Consider the following 21,516-nt stretch of genomic DNA (forward strand, 5'->3'; position numbering starts at 1 on the left):
TGGACTGGACTTTCCCCCGAGTCCTGCCATGCAGACTGCAGTATTGCCCTTGCAGAATAAGTTCATTTAAGCTTTCCTGCTTTCAGTGTTGCCAGTTCTTCCAATAAATCGCTTCCTAAAGAAATAAAGGTCCCTTGTTGATTCATGCATGCAAACCCTTAACCTTTCAGGTTTTAAAACAGGTATCCAGGAGTCGCTTGAGCTACCAATGCCCTGTCCACAGGCCGCTCAAGATCTGCACAGAGGGACAGAAGAAGGCGACCCATGGGACCCTGAACAATACAAAATGTACCTTCCCCTAATAAACAATGTGGTATATGGGGTGGGTGTGGGTCAGGTGAGGCCCTGGTGAATGTGGGTGCCTGTGAGTAGACCAGACGTAAAAATATGGCCTGAACATCATGACTGGGGTTGATCTCCAGAAATAGTGAAGGGAAAGGGATTGGGAGGGGAATGAAATCAAGGGGTCTTCATTTTGTTTGAAGCAGACTTCTGGGTAGCAAGATGGGGGCCCTGGATGCTGACATAGCAGAGTCCCTCTCTGACAAGCTCACCCTGGGCTTCAGTGACGATCTAAGTGCAGCAGGACTGGCTTTCCTAGAGACACACTTCCTGTGGTCACCACTGTTGAGCATGGATGCTGCCCTTACAAAACATCCATGTGTGATTTTTTTACTTGAACCGTACCACCCTGCGATAAAGTAGCATGATACCACTCAAAATTTACCTCAATGGAAGGGCTGAAAAATATGATATAAAAAAATGTCTGATTCATTGATATGGCAGGAAACATTCCTTTCTCAACATATTCATATACATTACATAGAGTATGTCAAATACCTAAGAATAATTATGAAATAGCATTGCTGATCATCATACTTTAAGTATGACCATCTCAAGAAAAATTAAGAACTGACTTCTTCAAAGTACTTTTTTCACAAAGCACAGACTGTTAGGAATCACTCTTATAAACCTCTAGTGTACCTGGGCTGGAAATATGAAATTTTTAAAAACCAGTCTTCCCAGGTTATATTTATGACTGGAGCAGGTTTGCAAGATGCCTCTTAATATTACAAAGGGGACCAACAAGTAGCTTTTTTTTTCAACTTCTAACATAGTAAACCTAAGACTTGAGAAAGCACTTCAGTACCTCCATATTTGCTGGTATGTAATTCTGCAGTTTTATTTTTTCCAGTCAGATGGGGAAAGCATGGCTCATGAACTTTTGTTGACTGAAGTGCACTGTTCTTCAGAGCTATAGCTCACATAACTGCCAATTTACATGAAATGGTCCCTTGGCGACATTCACTCCTGTAATGCAAGACACTTTGAGAGCAAAGTTCTCATCTTTGAAACTGCTTTGCCTTTCCAGTTATAAATACAAAACTATTCAAAGCACATTTAAAGGTAGTGTGGTATTATTTGATTTAACAAAGAGTTGTGTTATATAGATGCACACTGAAATATTTATGCATAAAATATCTTAGCATTTCTTCAAAATAATAATGGGTGAGGAAATATTGCCAGGAGTCAGTAACTGTTGAAGGTGGGAGATGGTATAACTGAGCAGAACACTGTGGGTCCTTTCTAGGAGAGACCCCTGCCCCATATCCTCTGCCTTAGCTCCTCTCTGAAGTACCTAAATAATAATACCTTTATGTACATTTCCTGAGTTGTTTTACAGATGTTAAAACCATCACCAGAGAATTCTCTGGCAGGCCAGTGGTTAGGACTTGGGGCTTTTATTGCCAGGGGCCCAGGTCCAAGCCCTGGTCACCTGGTCGGAGAACTAAGAACCCTCAAGCCACATGGCACGGTCAAAATAATGTTTTTTGTAAAATTTAACACCACCAAATGGAAGAAATTTAACTACTTGATGATCTGAGCATGTACCTCCCTCCAGACTTACTGGTGCCTAAGGATTGATAATGTTGACCCCGGTGACATCGCCCTGGTACCTTACCATCAATCAATCAAAGAACTATGCACAAGCTGATCACATACTCTGAGATGCCCCTTCCTCAACTTGCCTTTCAAAATACTTTTGAAACCTATCAGGGAGTTTGGGTGTTTTGAGCATTAGCTATCCTGAATTCCTTGCTTGGTTCCCTGCAGTAAATGCTGCATTTCTTTGCACCAAAACGCAGAGTCAATAGATTAGCTTTACTGCAATGAGGGCAGAGTGGACCCAAGTTTGGATTGGTAACAATGGGAATATGGGAATGTATTGTAATATTCTGTCTACTTTTGTATACATTTGAAACTGACCACAATCTAGAGATAACTCATACCTTCCAAAGCACACCAGTATAGTTTTGTTACAAAGTATTGCAAAAACAGTAATTTTAATGGTTTAATGTGAAATTTACAGCACTGTTTTAAGGTAAATCTTGTTTATAATAATAACCAAAATAACTTGAACTAAAATCTAGTTAGTTCTCCTTCACATTCATATATCTCATAAGAGATGAGTTTCTAGTATTTAATACCATTTTTATAATATACTCTAGAACCTTCCGATGGTAACATTTTTTTAGTATTTATATACCAATATTCTTAGATAACTTAACCTTGAGAAAATATTTTTCATTCCTGACAAAACCAATGCATAAATCTTTTACTGCATGCGAAGAGATATGAAGAAAATAGGACAACATGTAGTTTTGTTTTTATGTATAAGAAGCATATGGTTATGCTTTTTTTGAAATTGTTGATTGACAATGTGAAAAACTTATATTTAACTTCCAAAATTAACTTTACTCAAAAAAATTCCCTTTGGCAATTAAGATTTCAAAAGCAGATGAAAGGCAATGACTTGATGTCCCATTTACAAAATGTAGCTTTACAAGTTATTACACTGAAGAACTAATCTAATGTGTAGGTCATGGCCACTTGAACTATTTCCCAGTTTGACAAAGCAACAAGTTTATTCAGCACCCCTGATTAAAAGGATTAGCATCGATTTTGGAAACATTGAAATATGATTTGAAGCTTGTTTCCTAACATGGAGGAGTCTACAAAATGTGTTGTTTCTGAACTGTAAACATGATTAAGGGATCCAAATGATAACATGTGAATCATGACTTCAGACCCTAAACAGTTTTTCTCCCATGTAAGTATCTCTTCTCTCCTCAGAGACAGTATTATTACTCAGGGCCCTCAACCACCAGCGCCACCATCTCCTCCATCCCTTCCTCTCCCCCGGCAGACGCACTCATGCGACATTTCCCCACATAATCCCAGACCAGAAGTTAGGATTCTACAGCACAGTTTGATGGTGATGACTGAAGAGAGTGGGGGACAGTTGATACCAAGGCTTTGGTATATGATCCATTAGTGTGGCTCACTTCTAGCACTCTGGGCCCAAGGATTTACAGCTACTTTCACACAAGCCCTTCATTAGCTCAGTCTTTACATACTGTTCACAGTCTTTTGTATGTTTTTAAAACAGTGTATATTATTAATCACTTTCATCAGAACACAGCAATGTAACATATGAAATACCACCCACTGTCCAATCAGTATTTCAGATGACATTAATAGAAGCAAATTGATTCTTATCCTATTTGGTACTTTTCTCTCTTTGCTGACTTTAAAAGCTAAAGATCATGCCAGAAACCCCCTCTTAATTGTCTTGCAAACTCTTATATTCCATGAGTTCATCTAATACTTTATTAACCTCATCAATATGTTGAGGCTATACACCCTATTGGTGAAACATGTCCTTCACCTCCAGTCTCTACTTTGTAACGTATGCACCGGTGTCTTTAATTTGACCTAAACTACTTTTTCAACCTCCAAAGAGTGACTATTCATCCTGGAATTTTAAAAGACAAATTTATGTTAATTTTCTCTATATACATTCAGATTTTATATGCTTCAATCTCACATTCTTGTTAGTATCTGCTTTTGAAGACTTAAGGTTCTTTCTTAAAAAAATTTCCCTCAGTAAAGTTCTCCAGCCCTCAACTATATAAACTGCTATCACTGAAAATGTTTCCAGCACTGCTAATGTTCCACCTGTACTCCGTAGCTAGAGCTGAACAAGGAAATCTGCATGTTAAAAAAAGATCAGTGTGGATTTCTGCTGGGTACCATGACATTTGACAACTTATACTGGGAGACAGTTTCTGCTTTTCTCAGACTACCCCCAAAACCAGAGCATATGATTGCATTCATTGGTTGGTTGTTAAATCATTCATTTTGTAAAAATAATAATTATCTAATAATTACTGTCTGCCATGCCTGGTTGGGGTATTGTTGGTAAATGGTGACTGTGCCCTCATGGCAATCACAATATGCATAGTCTTTCTCTTCCTAAAAGGAAATTTAATTTGGCTAACACTGAAAAACATGTAAATCCAGTTTGAACATCTGGGAGCTCTGGCTTGGAGAATTTTGAGGATTACTTTGCTAGAGTGTGAGATGAGTAAAATTGTGTGGTAGTCTGAACACTCTTTGGCATTGCTTCTCTTTGGGATTGGAATGAAAACTAACCTTTTCCAGTCCTATGGCCACTGCTGAGTTTTCCAAATTTGCTGGCCTATTGAGTGCAGCACTTTCTCAGCATCATCTTTTAGGATTTGAAAGAGCTCAGCTGGAATTCCATCACCTCCACTAGCTTTGTTCATAGTGATGCTTCCTAAGGCTCACTGGACTTCACATTCCAGGACGACTGGCTCTAGGTGAGTGATCACACCATTGTGGTTATCTGGGTCATGAAGATCTTTTTTGTATAGTTCTTCTGTGTATTCTTGCCACCTCTTCTTAATATCTTCTGCTTCTGTTAGGTCCATACCAATTCGTTTCTGTCCTTTACTGTGCCCATCTTTGCATGAAATGTTTCCTTGGTATCTCTAATTTTCTTGAAGAGAGCTCTAGTCTTTCTCATTCTGTTGTTTTCCTATATTTCCTTGCATTGATCACTGAGGAAGGCTTTCTTATCTCTCCTTGCTATTCTCTGGAACTCTGCATTCAGATGGGTATATCTTTCCTTTTCTCCTTTGCCTTTAGCTCCTCTTCTTTTCTAAGCTATTTGTAAGGCCTCCTCAGAAAGCCATTTTGCCTTTTTGCATTTCTTTTTCTTGGGGATGGTCTTGATCCCTGTCTCCTGTCCAATGTCATGAACCTCCATCCATAGTTCTTCAGGCACTCTATCAGATCTAATCCCTTGAATCTATTTCTCACTTCTATTGTAAAATTGTAAGGGATTTGACTTAGGTCATACCTGGATGGCCTAGTGGTTTTCCCTCCTTTTATCAACTGAAGTCTGAATTTTGCAATAAGCAGTCATGATCTAAGCCACAGTCAGCTCCTGGTCTTGTTTTTTTCTGACTGTATAGAGCTTCTCCATCTTTGGCTGCAAAGAATATAATCAATCAGATTTCACTATTGACCATCTGGTGATGTCCATGTGTAGAGTCTCCTCTCGTGTTGTTGGAAGAGGGTGCTTGCTATGACCAGTGTGTTCTCTTGGCAACATTCTATTAGCCTTTGCCCTGCTTCATTTTGTACTCCAAGGCCAAATTTGCCTGTTACTCCAGGTAGCTCTTGACTTCCTCCTTTTGCATTCCAGTCCCCTGTAATGAAAAGGACATCTTTTTTGGGTGTTTGTTCTAGAAGGTCTTGTAGGTCTTCACAGAACAGTTCAACGTCAGCTACTTCACCATCACTGGTTGTGGCACAGACTTGGATTACTGTGATATTGAATGGTTTGCCTTGGAAACAAACAGAGATCATTCTGTCATTTTTGAGATTGCACCCAAGAACTGCATGTTGGACTCTCTTGTTGACTCTGAGGGCTACTCCATTTCTTCTAAGGGATTCTTGCCCACAGTATAGATATAATGGTCATCTGAATTAAATTCACCCATTCCAGTCCATTTTAGTCAATGTTCACTCTTGCCATCTCCTGTTTGACCACTTCCAATTTACCTTGATTCATGGATCTAACATTCCAGGGCCTATGCAATATTGTACTTTCCAGCATCAGAGTTTACTTCCATCACCAGTCACATCCACAACTGGGTGGTGTTCTTGCTTTGGCTCTGTCTCTTCATTCTTTCTGGAGTTATTTCTCCACTCTTCTCCAGTAACATATTGGGCACCTACCTACCGAACTGGGCAGTTCATCTTTCAGTGTCCTATCTTTTTGCCTTTTCATTCCTTTCATGGGGTTCTCAAGGCAAGAATACTGAAGTCATTTGCCATCCCCTTCTCCAGTGGACCACATTTTGTCAGAACTCTCCACCATGACCCGTCCGTCTTGGGTGGCTCTACACGGCATGGCTCATAGTTTCATTGAATTAGATAAGGTTGGGGTCCGTGTGATCAGTTCGATTAGTTTTCTGTGACTGTGGTTTTCAGTCTGTCTGCCCTCTAATGGGTAAGGTAAGAGGCTTCTGTAAGCTTCCTGAAGGAATAGTGTGACTGGGGGAAACTGGGTCTTGTTCTGATGGGCAGGGCCATGCTCAGTACATCTTTAATCCAATTTTCTGTTGATGGGTGGGGCTGTGTTTCCTCCCTGTTGTTTGATCTGAGACCAAACTATGGTGGAGGTAATGAAGAAAATGGCAACCTCCTTCAAAAGGTCCCCTGCACTGCTGCACTCATATATTACATCTTCTTTACGCCTTCATCTGTTGATGGGCACTTGAGTTGCTTTGGTATCTTGGCTATCATAAGTAATGCTACTTTGAACAATGGGATGCATATATCTCTTCAAAGCGGTATTTTTATTTTTCTTTCCCTGATATACACTGAAAAGTGGAATTGCTAGGTCATATGGTAGCTCTATTTTTAGTTCTCTGAGAAACCTCCATACTGTTTTCCAGAGTGGCTTCACCAATTTCCATTCCAACCAACAGTGTAAAAAAGGGGTCTCTTTCCTCCACATCCTCTCCAACATTTATTATTTGTGTTCTTTTTGATGTCAGGCTTGAGGTGATATCTCATTGTGGTTTTGCTCTGCATCTCCCTGATGATTAATGATGTTGAGCATCTTTTTCTGTACCTGTCAGCCATCTCCACCATATGCTACTTTATAAAAGAAACTTATCGTACCTCCTCTGTAAAGAACCAAAGCCAAATAACTGGCACCTAGGAAATACTTCTTTGTATGTAGAATACAGGGTCATGCTGCTCCTTGAGCTTACTGGTTTTCATGGTAACTGAGTCTTAAGACACTACATAAAGGTAAACTTATCCTCTTCAACAGATTTGCATTCAAGCACTTGCTGAAGTGAATTGGGACAAGAAAAGTGATTTTAACAGGTATCGATTTGCAATGGCTCACAGCCACTATATTTCTAACTGACAGTAACCAAATTCTGGCTGTTATCATTCCATACAGGGGAACCACATTTATAAAATACCTAGGTATGAAACTCTTGCGTAGGGAGTTGCCTTAGGCAATTTTGCTGCAGTAAAGCTGTCTAACAAGCAACCTTAAAATCACATTGCAGGTCTGCAGAATGACATTTGCAGGAGTCAGCTTCTACCTGCTAGGCTTGCTATAGGTTGAGTTTGGTTGAGCTAGATTCCCTTCTGTTCTACATGTCTCATTTCTCTGCAACCTGCCTAGGACATGTTCTTCAAATGGTGGATGGAAGAAACATAAGAGGCCATGCCCAACCATGCAAGCACACTTACATCTTTTGGTCAAACTTGACAAACCTTAGGTCTTCTCATATATCATTGACCAAAACAATTGGCTTGGAACACGCCAAGTCAGGGAAGAGAGGAGTATTTACCACCATCAATGAAGCCATGATTAGGACAGGGAGGGAAGAAAGAATTTTGAGTCAATAATGCAATCTACCACAAGGAAAGGGAATTCTCGGAGTTGCAGGGAGAAGGTGAATGGTAAGAGTCCAATCTCAGTCCATCTTGGGTGTCCAAACAGGTGGCAGGCTAGACTGGCATGGTTTGGATGACTGTAATGACTGACAGCAACATCAGTAAATTACTCAGACTGGGCAACTGTGCAATAAACACAGATGACAATTCAGACTTTAAAAACCAACGACAGCTTAAAGAAAAATCTGGTGACATCTTTTGTTCATGCCACAAATCCAGTTTGAATAAATCAAGTGATCGCAAAAAGCAAGCATTTGAAAATGTAGATGTTGTTAGGCTTCCATCTAGTGGCGAACAAGAGCATCTGCTCAAGATGGATGCTGAATAAAGCATGTTAGCAGACCAAAAGTGAAAACAAACAAAAACGCCCTATACATTTAGTATGGGTGAGGCTGAAAAGTCAAATTCAATGGATGTTAAAAGACAGAGTATTTATAGGCCAGGAACTTGTTTCTCAAGGATTTCTTTCTTCTGTAGTATACCTAGAACAGTTTCACACACAGAAATTAACCAGTAATTATTGATGGATTCAATAATAGGACTTAGTATTTGCCAGGGGCTGGAGGGAACGGGATTGGGAAGGGTCTGCTAATGGTTATGAATGGGTACATGGCTTCTCTGGTGGCTCAGATGGTAAAGCATCTGTCTGCAATGTGGGGGACCCGGGTTTGACCCCTGGGTTGGGAGGATCCCCTGGAGAAGGGAAATGGCAGCCCACTCTACTACTCTTGCCTGGAAAATCCAATGGGCAGAGGAGCCTGGTAGGCTACAGCCCATGGTGTTGCAAAGAGTCAGACACAACTGAGCGACTTCACTTCACTTCATTTCATTGATGGATTCAATTTTACCAGTTTCCTTTTCCCATAAGGAGTATTCAATCCTTTTTTTTCTGAATGTTTTATTCATCTTATTCTACTGCTGGGTGGTAGAAAAGAAGCCATCATTAACATGAAAATTTGCTTCCTTCAATATTGCCAAGTGATGAAAGTAGTAACATTTCATGACAAATGAGCTGCACAGCCTACTCTGAATTTCATCTCTGTTGCACAGTCTGATCTTTGGCTGACACACTGCTCCTTTAAAAAAAAAATAACAGCCTTATCAAGATATGATTGCATACCATACTGTTCAAAGTATACCACTCAATGTTTTTTAGTACATTCAAAGAGTAATGCAACAATCATACGACTACATCATTTCAAGGCATTTTCATTATCCCCCAGAGAAGCCATGTACCCATTCATACCCATTAGCAGTCACTCCCCATTCCCCTTCCCTCCAGCCCCTGGCAAATACTAATCTACATTTTTTCTCTATAGATTTGTCCATTCTAGACATTTCACATAAACGGAACTGTGCCATATGCAGCCTTTTGATACAGATTAAAATAAAATTTTTAAAACATATCAAGGAAAATCTAGAAGGTGATGTATCATGCTTCAAGGTCAATCAGAGCATGTAGGTTGGATTTCCATCTTTTTCCCTAGGGGCAGGAAGTTAGATAACTGACAAGAAGGACATATGATTCTGAATTGGCTCTTTTTGTCCAGTTACTTGCTTCCAGGCACAAATGTCATTTAAAGACCAAGTCTTAGGTAGTCACCTCAATGTACCTCAGCCCAGAACGGGGGAGCCTGGTAGGCTGCAGTCCATGGGGTCGCAAACAGCCAGACAGGACTGAGTGACTTCACTTTCACTTTTCACTTTCATGCACTGGAGAAGGAAATGGCAACCCACTCCAGTGTTCTTGCCTGCAGAATCCCAGGGATGGGGGAGCGTGGTGGGCTGCCTTCTATGGGGTCGCACAGAATTGGACATGACTGAAGTGACTTAGCAGCAGAGCCTAAAAGGAACTCTCAGTCTGTCCCAGGTCTTTGTTTCAGTATCTTTCATCATCACACAGTAGAAAGAGTTCTCAATTGGACGTCTATTCCAAATGGCCACTTCAACCACAGACCCTAAAGTTGACCCACTGGTCTCTCCCTGGGGCCAGCCCCCAATAATAGTAGCCATGCTCCTCAACATCTTAGCTTTGTCCCAGATTATAAGACACTGCTTGGCTTGCCACAAACTCTTCCCTCTGCTTGATTTAGATTTCTTTTGTTCCTCATTCTTTCCATTTCTTAAGGTGGGAAGTTCGATAATTTCAGACTTCTTTTTGTTTTTTAATATAGGCGTTTGGTTCTTATACATTTCCATCTAAGCACTGATTTAGCCACATCTCACAAATGTTGATATGTTGGATTTTACTTACTGCCTGCCAAGTCACTCCAGTCACGTCTGACTCTTTGTGACCCTATGGACTGTAGCCCTCCAGGCTCCTCCGCCCATGGGTCCATTCCAAATAATTTTGATACACCCATTATTCTTTGACTTTTGGATTATTTAGAAGTATATTGTATTATTAGCTTTCAAATATTTGGGGATTTATCAAATATCTTACTGTTAATGATTTCTAGTTCAACCCCACTGTGGTCAGAGAACATATCTTGCATGATTTAAATCTGTTAAAATTTACAGAGACCTGTTGTGTGGCCCAGAATTTAGTCTGTCTCAGTAATTGCTCCATGTATACTCACAAGTGACATGATTCTAAAGAATAAGTTTCTAAAGATTCCTCTCTTATGTGTCTATGATTTTTCTTCACATGCATATTATTTCTTTTTCTTCCTCTTTCTTCTCCTTATTCTAGTAAGTAATACTCCACTGATTGACTACAGAGAGAAAACTATGAGGTTTTTAAGCCATGCACATGTATTAACTTTTTAAAAAACAAGCATTTTATTTTGAAATAGTAAAAAGTGATACTTGACGCATACTGGCAGACTAGAAACAAAAACAATTCTGTAAATGAGAAAGGATATAGTTAGCAAACCAGAGATTTTGAGGCATGCCTGAAAGATAAAACCATGATATGCTTTCACAATTATAAAACCAGAGAATTAAAAGTAACTGCAGCAGACTACTGGGAGATCAAGATAGCAAAGGAGCTGAGCTTACCTCCCCTCATGAACAGATCAAAAATACATCTACACGTGGAGTAATTCATCACTGAAAACAAAATGGAGACTGACAGGAAGGCTCTTCTATTCTACAATGAAGACTGGAAGAAGGATACACATAGGAAGGAATTGAGGGAGGGAGGGAGGGAGGAAGGAGAAGCGATAGGACTGGGACCTGTGCTCCTAGCAGGGAACACAGACGAGGGAGATCACATGTGCTTGGGATATTCCCTGGGGAGTGAGTGGTTCAAACCACATACTGGGCACCCCAGACCTGGGGTCTGATCTGGGGAAGATGAATCCCCTTGGCTGGCTTGAAGACCAATAGCACTGGCAAGGGTGCTGTGAGAAACCTAGACACCACTCATGTACACACCTGCTGGCTGTTAAAACAAGGCAGAGGAAGAAGATTGAGATGGACTGGGACTCCATCCAGTTTCCTGCAACCACCCTAGGGCATACCCCAGTCTACTCCAAGTGCATGCTCTGGCCCATCTTGCTCCATCACACAGCTCCCCACTAAGGCAAAGGCTGCCATTGCTGAAGAGAGCGCACAGTTGTGGGGTATGGAGCTGGCTCAGACCCAGCACTACATCTAAATGGGGCAAGGGCAGCCAATGATGGCACTCTAGGGAGGCAGCAGGTCAGGAATATCTGGAACTCAGACTGGGTGCTGGGACGAACCAAGCACAAGCCCAGACCCACACACTTCTCGGAACCCACTCTGGCCCCTCTTGCTCCAGCGCTGCTCCCTTCCAGGGTCAAAATGTTGATGCTGGGAGAAGGGAGAACATACATTTAGAGGAAACATAACCAGCTTAGACCCAACCCTCTAGGCTTCTGCTCCAGCACTTTGGGACTCAATCCCACCCCGAATAGAGTGGCATTTGCCACTCAGCATAGGAGAAGCCCCATCTCATACCTAGCTCTGACTCTAACTCCTCCATCTCCAGCCCTACTGCCCACCAAGGTGATAGCTGCCAGGAAATCCTTGGCGAAGATATGATTCATGCTCACTTCAGATTCAGCTCTACCACCAAAGCTACTGGGCACACACATGTTGTATAAGGATGCTCCCACAAAAGGACACGCCTTCAAGAATGGGATTGGTCACTGTTTTACCTAATTTCAGAGAGACAGACAAAGTTAAACAAAATGAGAAGATGAAGGAATTTATTTCACACACACACACGAGAAAAAACTCTGAAAAAAATACTGAAACAGAAAATTAATTGACCAGATAAAGAGTTCAAATAATTAGTAATAAGAATGCTAAGTGAACTAGGGAAAAAATAGACGACTATAGCAAGAATTTTAACAAGGAACTAGAAAATATAAAAAAGAACCAGTCAGAGCTGAAGAATACAATAAGTTAAATGGAAAAAAAAAAAGACTACGAGGGATTAACAGCAGACTAAGTGATACAGAGCATGCATAAGAGATCTGAAAGATTATGAAAACCACTCAATCAGAACAGCAAAAAAAAAAAAAAATCCACTTCAAAAAATGAGAACTGAAGGGACCTCTAGGACAACAACAAATAATACTAACATTTGTATTATAGAAGTCATAAAGGAGTATAGTTAATAAGAAAAAAACAGAGGTCAAAAATAAATTTGATAGATTTATGGATGAAAACTTCCCAAACCTGAAGGAAATTGTTATCCAGGTATAGGAAGCAAAGAAGGTCCAAAATAAAAGGAAAGCAGAAAGATCTACACCAGAATGTATCATAATTAAAATGGCAAAAATTAAACAGAATTCTAAAGGCAACAAGAGAAAAATAGAATCATATACAAGGGAAAACCCATAATGCTATCAGCTAACTGATAGCAGAAACTTTGCAAGCCAGAAGGTAGAGGCATGGTATTTTAAAGTGATTAAAGGGAAAACTCTATAACCTAAGATACCCTACCCAGCAAAATTATCATTCAGAATTGAAAAAGAGATAAGGAAATTTGCAGAGAAGCAAAAACTAAGAGGCCATCAATACTAAATCAATCCTAAAGAAAATGGTAAAGAATCTCCTCTGCATAGAAAATCAAAGGCTACAACAAGAACTAAGAATGTACAGAAAAGGAAAAACCCCACTAGTAAAGGCAAATATATAGTAAAAGCTATGGAGTAACCACTTAAATAAGCTAGTATAGATATTAAAAGACAAAAAACTGAAAAATCAACTATAAATACAATAACAGTTAAGGCATCAATATGAAGATGTAAAGTATGACATCAAAAACACAAAATATGAAGGAAGGGAGCTAAAATAATGAAGACCTTTTACAATATGTTTGAATTTAAATGACTACCAGTTAAAAACAATTATAGTTATAAGTCACCATATCTGAATCCCAAGGTAACCACAAATCAAAAACCTACAGATTTACAAAAACTGGAGAGAAAGGAACACAACTATGCCGCTAAAGAAAATCATCCAATCATCAGGGAAGAAATTAAAAGAAGAACAGAACAGAGGGTCACTACAGAAACAACCAGAAAACAAATAACAAACTGGTAATAAGTACATACACATCAATGATCACTTTAAAGTTCAATGGACTTAATGATCCAATCTGCAGAAAAAAGGTGAATGACTGGATAGGAAAAAAAAAAAGATCATCTATATGCCACCTACAAGAGACTTATTTAAGAGCTAAAGACAAGCATAGGCTTAAAGTGAAAGGATGGGAAAAGATTTCTCATGCAAATGGAAATGACATAAAAGCAGAGGTGGCAATACTCATAGTAGACAAAACAGACTTTAAAACAAAGTCTATAACAAAAGACAAAGAAGAGCATCACATAATGATAAAGGGATCAATACCAGAAGAGGATATAACATTTGTTATCATATATGCATCTATTATAGGAACATCTAAATATATAAAGCAAATAGATCAGACATAACAGGAGAAACAGACAATAATACAATAATAGTAGGGAACATTAACACCTCACTTATATCAATGGACAGATCATCCAGACAGAAAATCAAACAAGGAAACAGTAGTCTTAAATGACACAATATACCAGTTGGACTTCATAGATATCTATAAGACATTCTATCCCAAAACAGCAGGATGCATATTCAAGTGTACATGGAATATTCTCCAGGTTGGATCACATACTAAGGCCAAAAAACCAGTCTCAACAAATTTAAGAGGATAGAAAGTATATCAAGCATTTTTTCAGACCACAATGGTATAAAACCAGAAGTTAATTACAGGAAGAAAAATGGGAAAACACTACAAAAACCAGTGGGTCAATGAAGAAATCAAAGAGGATATTAGAAAATACCTCAAGACAAATGGCAGTGGAAACACAACTTTCCAAAATCTATGAGATAAGGGGACTTCTCTGGCAGTTCAGTGGTTAAGACCCTGCCCTTCCAGTGCAGGAGGTATAGGTTCAAATCTGGTTGGGGAACTACTAGTAAGATCTCACATGCTGTATGGTATGGTCCCCTCTCCAAACAACCACCACCACCACCGCCAAAAAAAAAAAAAAAAAAAAAACCACCCACAGAATAAACCCAAAACCTATGGGTCGCAACCACAGCAGTTCTAAGAGGGAACATTATAGTGATACAAGCATACCACAAGAGACAAAAACTTCAAACAACCTAACCTACCATCTATGGGAATTAGAAAAATAAGAGCACAGTTAGTAGAAGGAAGGAAATTATAAACAGCAGAGAGAAAATAAGAGAGGCTCAAAAACCAAGAGAAAAGATCAATGAAACCAAGAGCTTTTTTTTTTTTTGAAAAGATAAAACCACAATATTGATTATTCCAATCCAAGAATGTGGCATACCTCTCTCTTTGTGTCATCTTTAATTTCTTTCATCAGTGTCTTATAGTTTTCTGCATACAGGTCTTTTGTAAACTCTCTTTGTGTAAACTTATTCCTAAGTATTTTATTATTTTTGTTGCAATGGTGAATGGGATTGTTTTCTTAATTTCACTTTCTGACTTTTGTTAGTGTATAGGGGCACAAAGGATTTCTGTGTATTAATTCTATACTCTGCCACTTTGCTATACTCAATGATAAGGGCTAGTAATTTTCTGGTGTCATCTTTAGAGTTTTCTATGAAAGAACCATGTTATATGCCAACAGTGAGGTTTTACTTCTTTTCATCTGAGTCCTTTATTCTTTTTCTCTGATTGCTATGGCTAGGACTTCCCAAACTATGTTGAATAACAGTGGTGAGTGTGGGCACCCTTGTCTTAAATGACCATATTACTCAAAGCAATATGTAGATTCAGTGTGATCCCGATGAAACTACCAATGGTATTCTTCACAGAACTAGAACAAATAATTTCAAAATTTGTATGGAAACACAAAAGTCCCCAAACAGCCAAAGCAATCTTAAGAAGAATGAGTTGGAGGAATCAACTTCCCTGACTTCAGATCACATTATAAAGCTAGAGGCATTAAGACACTATGGTACTGGCACAAAAACAGCAATAGGGACCAATGTGTTCCATTGGTCTATATTTGTATAGATAGAAAGCCCAGAGATAAATCCATGCACCTATGGGCACCTTCAACAAAGGAGGCAAAAATACACACCAGAGAAAAGACAGTCTCTTCAACAAATGGTGCTGGGAAAATTGGGCAGCTACATGGAAAAGAATGGAATTAGAGCTTTCCCTAACACCACACACACCCACACACACACACCCACACACACCCCCACACCCCCACACCCCCACACCCACACCCACACCCACACACACACACACACACAAAAACTTAAAATGAATTAAAGACCTAAATGTAAGACCAGAAACTGTAAAACTCTTAGAGGAAAACATAGGCAGAACACTCTGACATAAATCACAGCAAGATCTTCTATGACCTATCTCCTATAGCAAAGAAAATAAAAACAAAAATAAACAAGTGGGACCTAATTAAACTTAAAAGCTTTGGAACAATGAAGGAAACTAGAAGTAAGATGAAAAGACAACTCGCAGAATGGGAGAAAGTAATAGCAAATGAAACAACTGACAAAGGATTAATCTCCAAAATATACAAGCAGCTCATGCAGCTCAATACCAGAAAAACAAACAACCCAATCAAAAAGTGGGCAGACCTAAACAGATGTTTCTCCAAAGAAGACATACAGATGGCTAACAAACACAAGAAAAGATGCTCAACATCACTCATTATTAGAGACATGCAAATGAAAACTACAACGAGGTATCACCTTACACTGGTCAGAATCACCATCATCAGAAAGTCTACAAACAATAAATGCTGGAGAAGGTGTGGAGAAAAGGGAACCCTCCTGCACTGCTGGTAGGAATGCAAATTGATACAGCCACTATGGAGATTCCTTAAAAACACAACAAAAAACTAGGATTAAGACTATCATATGACCCAGCAATCTCACCACTGGGCATATACTCTGAGGAAAGCATAATTGAAAAAGACACACGTACCCCAATGTTCATTGCAGCACTAGGTACAATAGCTAAGACATGGAAGCAACCTGGATCTCCATGGGCAGATGAATGGATAAAGAAATAGTGGTATATGTAAGCAATGGAATATTACTCAGCCATAAAAAAGAACACATCTGAATCAGTTCTAACGAGGTAGATGAACCTAGAGCCTATTGCACAAGCTGAAGCTAAGTTAAAAAGAGAAGACAAATATCATATATTAATGCACATAAATGGAATCCAGAAAGATGGTACTGATGATCCTATTTGCAGGGCAGCAAAGGAGACACAGACATAAAGAACAGACTTAGGGTCACAGAGCGGGAGGGAGAGGATGAGATGACCTGAGAAAGTAGTACTGAAACATACATTACCATACGTAAAATAGATAGCCAACGGGAATTTGCTGTATGATGCAGGGAACCCAAAGCCAGTGCTCTGTGACAACATAGGGGGTGGGGTGGGAGGTTTGAGAGGGAGGGGACATAGGTATACTTATGGCTGATTCATGTTGATGGATGGCAGAAGCTATCACAATATTGTAATTATCATCCAACTAAAAATTAAAAGGAAAAAAATCTAAGATAAACAAACCCAAAAGCCTAAAGACAAAAAGAGAGAGGACCAAAGGAAACCAAATAAGAAATGAAAGAGGAGAAATTATAATTAATATCACAAAGGTACAAAAATCATGAAAGAATATTTCAAACAGTTATATGCCAACAAATTGGACAACCTAGAAAAAATGGATAAATTTCTATAAATACAAAAATTTCCAAGACTGAATCTGGAAGAAACAAAAAATCTGAACAGACTGTTTACTAGCAGTAAAGTTCAATTAGTAATAAATGAACTACCAGATAGGGAAAGCAAGAAAACAACCTCGTTTCAAATCACATCAAAAAAATATATAGGAATAAACTTAACCAAGGACGTGAAAGACTTATACTCTGAAAACTATAAACACTCATGAAGGAAACTGAAGATGATACAAAGAAGGGGAAAGCTATGGCACCTTCATGGATGAGAAGAATACTGTTAAAATGTCCATATTGTTCACAGCAATCTACAAATTTAATGCAATGCCTGTCAAAATACCCATGACATTTTCCACAAAGCTTAGAACAAATAATCCTAAAATTCATATGGAACCACACAGACAAAGCAATCTTAAGAAAAAATGAACAAAGCTGGAGCTATCACGCACTGTGATTTCAGACTATGCTACAAAGCTACAGTATCAAAACAGTAGCTAAAAAAGGCACAAAACAGATGCACAGATCAGTGGAACAGAATAGAGTGCGCAGAAATAAAGCCATGTACATTATGGCCAACTAATCCACCACAAAGGAAAGCAAGAATATACAACAGAAAAAAGACAGTCTCTTCAATGAGTGGTGCTGGGAAAACTGGACAGCTACATGTAAAAGAATGAGATTAGAACATTTCCACACCATATACAAAAACAAATTAAAACTGGATTAAAGACCTACATGTTAGACCAGAAACCATAGAACACCTAGAAGAAAAAACACTATTTGACATAAAAGGCAGCAGTATTTTGGAGCTGTCTCCTAAGCAAAGGAAATAAAAGAAAAAATAAACAAATGGGACATAAGTAAATTTAAAACTTTTGCACGTCAAAGGAAGCCATCAACAAAACAAAAAGACAACCAACTGAATGGGAGAAAACATTTTCAAATGATATGAATGATAAGGGGTTAATACAAAAAATATGTAACCAGCTCATACAACTCAATAAAAAAAAAAGAAAAAAGAACCCAAACAACCCAACTGAAAAATAGGCAGAACACGTGAGTGGACATTTTTCCAGGGAGGACATACAGATGGCCAACAGGCACATGAAAAGATATTCAACATCACTAATTAGAGAAATGCAAATCAAAACCACTTGAGAAATCTCCTCATACCTGTCAGAATGGCTATCATCAAGAAGACCACAAATAGCAAGTGTTGGCAAGGATGTGAAGAAAAGAGAACCCTAGTACTCTCTTGGTGGGAATGTAAGTTGGTGCAGCTACTGTAGAAAACAGTATGGAGAATTCTCAAAAAATGAAAAATAGGACTACCGTATGACCCAGCAATTCCACTCCTGGGCATATATCCAAAGAAAATAAAATAAAAACACTAATTTGAAAAGATGCGTGGAACCCAACGTTCATAGCAACATTATTTACAGTAGCCCACGTATCCATCAACAGATGAATGGATAAAGCTGTGGTGTACAAAATAGTATAATGGAATACTATTCAGCCATAAAAAGACAAAATCTGCCACTTGCAACAACACGAACGGACCTGGAGGATATTATGCTTCATGTAATAAGTCAGACAGAGAAAGACATATACTGTATGCTATCACTTATATTTCGAATCTAAAAAATAGAGCAAATGAATGTAACAAAACAGAAATAGATTTACAGATTTATGTAACAAACTAGTGGTTAACAGGTTCCACTGGTAGGGAAGGGGAGACAGGAAGGGAGAAGGAGAAAGAAAGGAAGAGGTACAAGACAGAAGTAGGGGATTGAGAGAAACAAACTACTCTGCATAAAATAAATGAGCTACTAAGATATGTTATATGGCACAGGGAATAGAACCAATTATTTTTATAGTAACTTTGAACAGAGTATAGTCTATAGAGATATTGAATCACTAAGTCGTACACCTGAAACTAACATAGTATAAATCAACCATACTGCATAAAAAAAAAAGAAAAATAATATGCCTGTAGTAGAAAGCTAAGCACATTCAAAGAAAGTTTAAGAACAGAGTTGATGAAATCCAAGCAGTGCAGAAGGTCCTGGTGGACTGTGAGGTTGAAGAGCACCTCTGTGAACAACAGTTCTGTTTGCCACACCCAAGCTCTGACCCTACCCCAATCTTCCTTACCTTGGACAAAGCCAAAGTGGCATTTGATCAGCTTAATCTCCCAAAACTACACTCCAAAGACAGTGAATTACTTGACCAGGAAAGGAACCTGAATTAGAGCAGCTGCTGTTGCTGCTGCTGCTAAGTCGCTTCAGTCGTGTCCGACTCTGTGCAACTCCATAGACGGCAGCCTACCGGGCTCCCTCGTCCCTGGGATTCTCCAGGCAAGAACACCGGAGCGGGCTGCCATTTCCTTCTCCAATGCATGAAAGTGAAAAGTGAAAGTGAAGTCGCTCAGTCGTGTCCGACTCCTAGTGACCCCATGGACTGCAGCCTACCAGGCTCCTCCATCCATGGGATTTTCCAGGCAAGAGTAGTGGAGTGGGGTGCCACTGCCTTCTCCGAGCAGACATGAGGCAAAACAGAGGGACACATCTATCTGAAGAGCGATCCACGTAAGTTTTCTGATGTCAGAGAAATGCTATGCTTTTAGCATTTGGAAGGGTCCCTATACTACCTTAAAACTTTTATGCCACATACACCCAAAGGAACTGACACACGCCCCCTACCATACAAAGGAGATGCATGTTGATGAAATGGATGTCATAACTGTACATCAGATCCATGCTAATCATTTGATTCTGAGGCTAATCAAATGAATTCTTTACTCCCAAATATGGATGGATAAATGCTTGCCAGATATTTGAGGGAAATGAACGAGAGGATCATGATGAACAAACAGAACTATTTCTGGAGGAAAAAACAAATGTAATACAGGAAAAGAAAAGAACATTACCAAAAAATGCAAATTCATGTCCTCTAAGGAAGCCAGTGGGTTTATAAAATGAGAATAGGTTGCTGTAAACGGGAGTAATTAGAGAACAAGAGAAAGTCCTTGAAAAACAAATATTACAGCAAAATTTAAAGTGTAATAGATGCCAGGTGCTCAGCTCAGTCTCTGCCCCACCCAGGCTCTGGTGGAACCTGGAACACTGGGCTCAAGCTCCGCCCACCAGCACGCCCCGTCTCCAACAGAAATGGAACTTCCGTCCCCCTCGTAAACCTGGTAACGGAACCCACTTCCAGTTCATCCCAGAGCTGCCACCCTGATTTGAGCTGCCTGTCTCAGGCCACCTTCACAGTCCACCCTGGGTACTCTCCCAGGCCACCTGGGCCGGCGCCGTGGCTTCACCGTCACTCTAGCCTTCTCACCTGGCACACCTGCGGTGCAAGTCAGGCTGCCCGCACCGCCCTCGCAGGTGCGCCAGGACTACCACCCAGAGTGTGAGGCCGCGCTCAACAGCCACGCTGCCCTGGAGCTCCACGCCTCCTTCCAGTGCCTGGCAGTGGCCTTCTACCTCGACCGTGATGATGTGGGCTTAAAGCACTTCTCCCGCTTCTTCCTGCTCCACTCCCACGAGCATAGCAAGAGGGCTGAGAGCCTGATGTCCCTGCAGAACCGGCGTGGGGGCCGCATCTCCTTCCATAACATCAGGAAGCCGGAGACCCAAGAGTGGGAGAGTGGTCTCAAAGCCATGCAAGATGCTCTGAACGTGGAGGAGCACATCAACCAGAGCCTGCTCGACCTGCACCAGCTGGCCACTGAAAAGCACGACCCCCACCTGTGCCACTTCCTGGAGACCGGCTACCTGGACCAGCAGGTGGAGTTCATCAAGGAGCTGGCGGGCCATGTCAGCATCCTGAGGAAGACCAGGTCCGCGGAAGACGGCCTGGCAGAGTACCTCTTTGACAAGCTTACCCTGGGTGACGGTGACAAGAAAGACTGATACCTGGACTCTAAGTCCAAAAGTGGACTTTTCCCAGAGTCAGGGGTGATTGCACAAGGTCACTCTGTCTGCTATGCAGTCCCCAGTACTGTCCTTGCAGAAAAGTTCACTGAAGTTTTTCTTCTTTCAATTTTGCCGTTCCTTGCAATAAAGTGATTGGTTCCTAAAGAAATAAAGGTCTCTGGTTGATGTGTGTGTGCAAACTCCTAACTTCTCAAGTTTTAAAACATGTATCCAGGAGTCTCTCCAGCTTCCAATGCCCTGTCCACAGACAGGTTGGGATTTCCACAGAGGGAGGGAGAAGGGGTTCCATGGGACCCTGGAAAATACAAAATCCATTTCCTCCTAATAAGCAATGTGGTATATGGGGGCGGGGGCGGTGAGGTGAGGCTCTGGTGAATGTGGGTGCCCGTGAAGAGTAGAAGTATGAAAATCACAATAATGGTGCCTCTGGAGGAAGAATGAAGGGAATGGGATGGGTCATGGATTAAAGGGTTCCTAAATTTTACCTGAAAACTCTGAGTTTGCTAAA

At 40.2% G+C, this 21,516-nt stretch overlaps 1 protein-coding gene across 1 annotated transcript; it reads left to right on the top strand.

Moving 5' to 3' along the window:
- The first annotated feature begins 504 nt into the window (after positions 1 to 504).
- Positions 505 to 20,984, top strand: LOC102183949 (ferritin heavy chain-like). Its single transcript, XM_018044426.1, has 2 exons — positions 505 to 617; positions 20,327 to 20,984. Exons 1-2 carry the CDS (start codon positions 505 to 507, stop codon positions 20,982 to 20,984), a joined length of 771 nt encoding a protein of 256 aa, XP_017899915.1.
- The last annotated feature ends 532 nt before the right edge of the window (positions 20,985 to 21,516 follow it).

This window comes from Capra hircus, unplaced genomic scaffold (genome assembly GCF_001704415.2).
Source record: "Capra hircus breed San Clemente unplaced genomic scaffold, ASM170441v1, whole genome shotgun sequence".
Lineage (NCBI taxonomy): Eukaryota > Metazoa > Chordata > Mammalia > Artiodactyla > Bovidae > Capra > Capra hircus.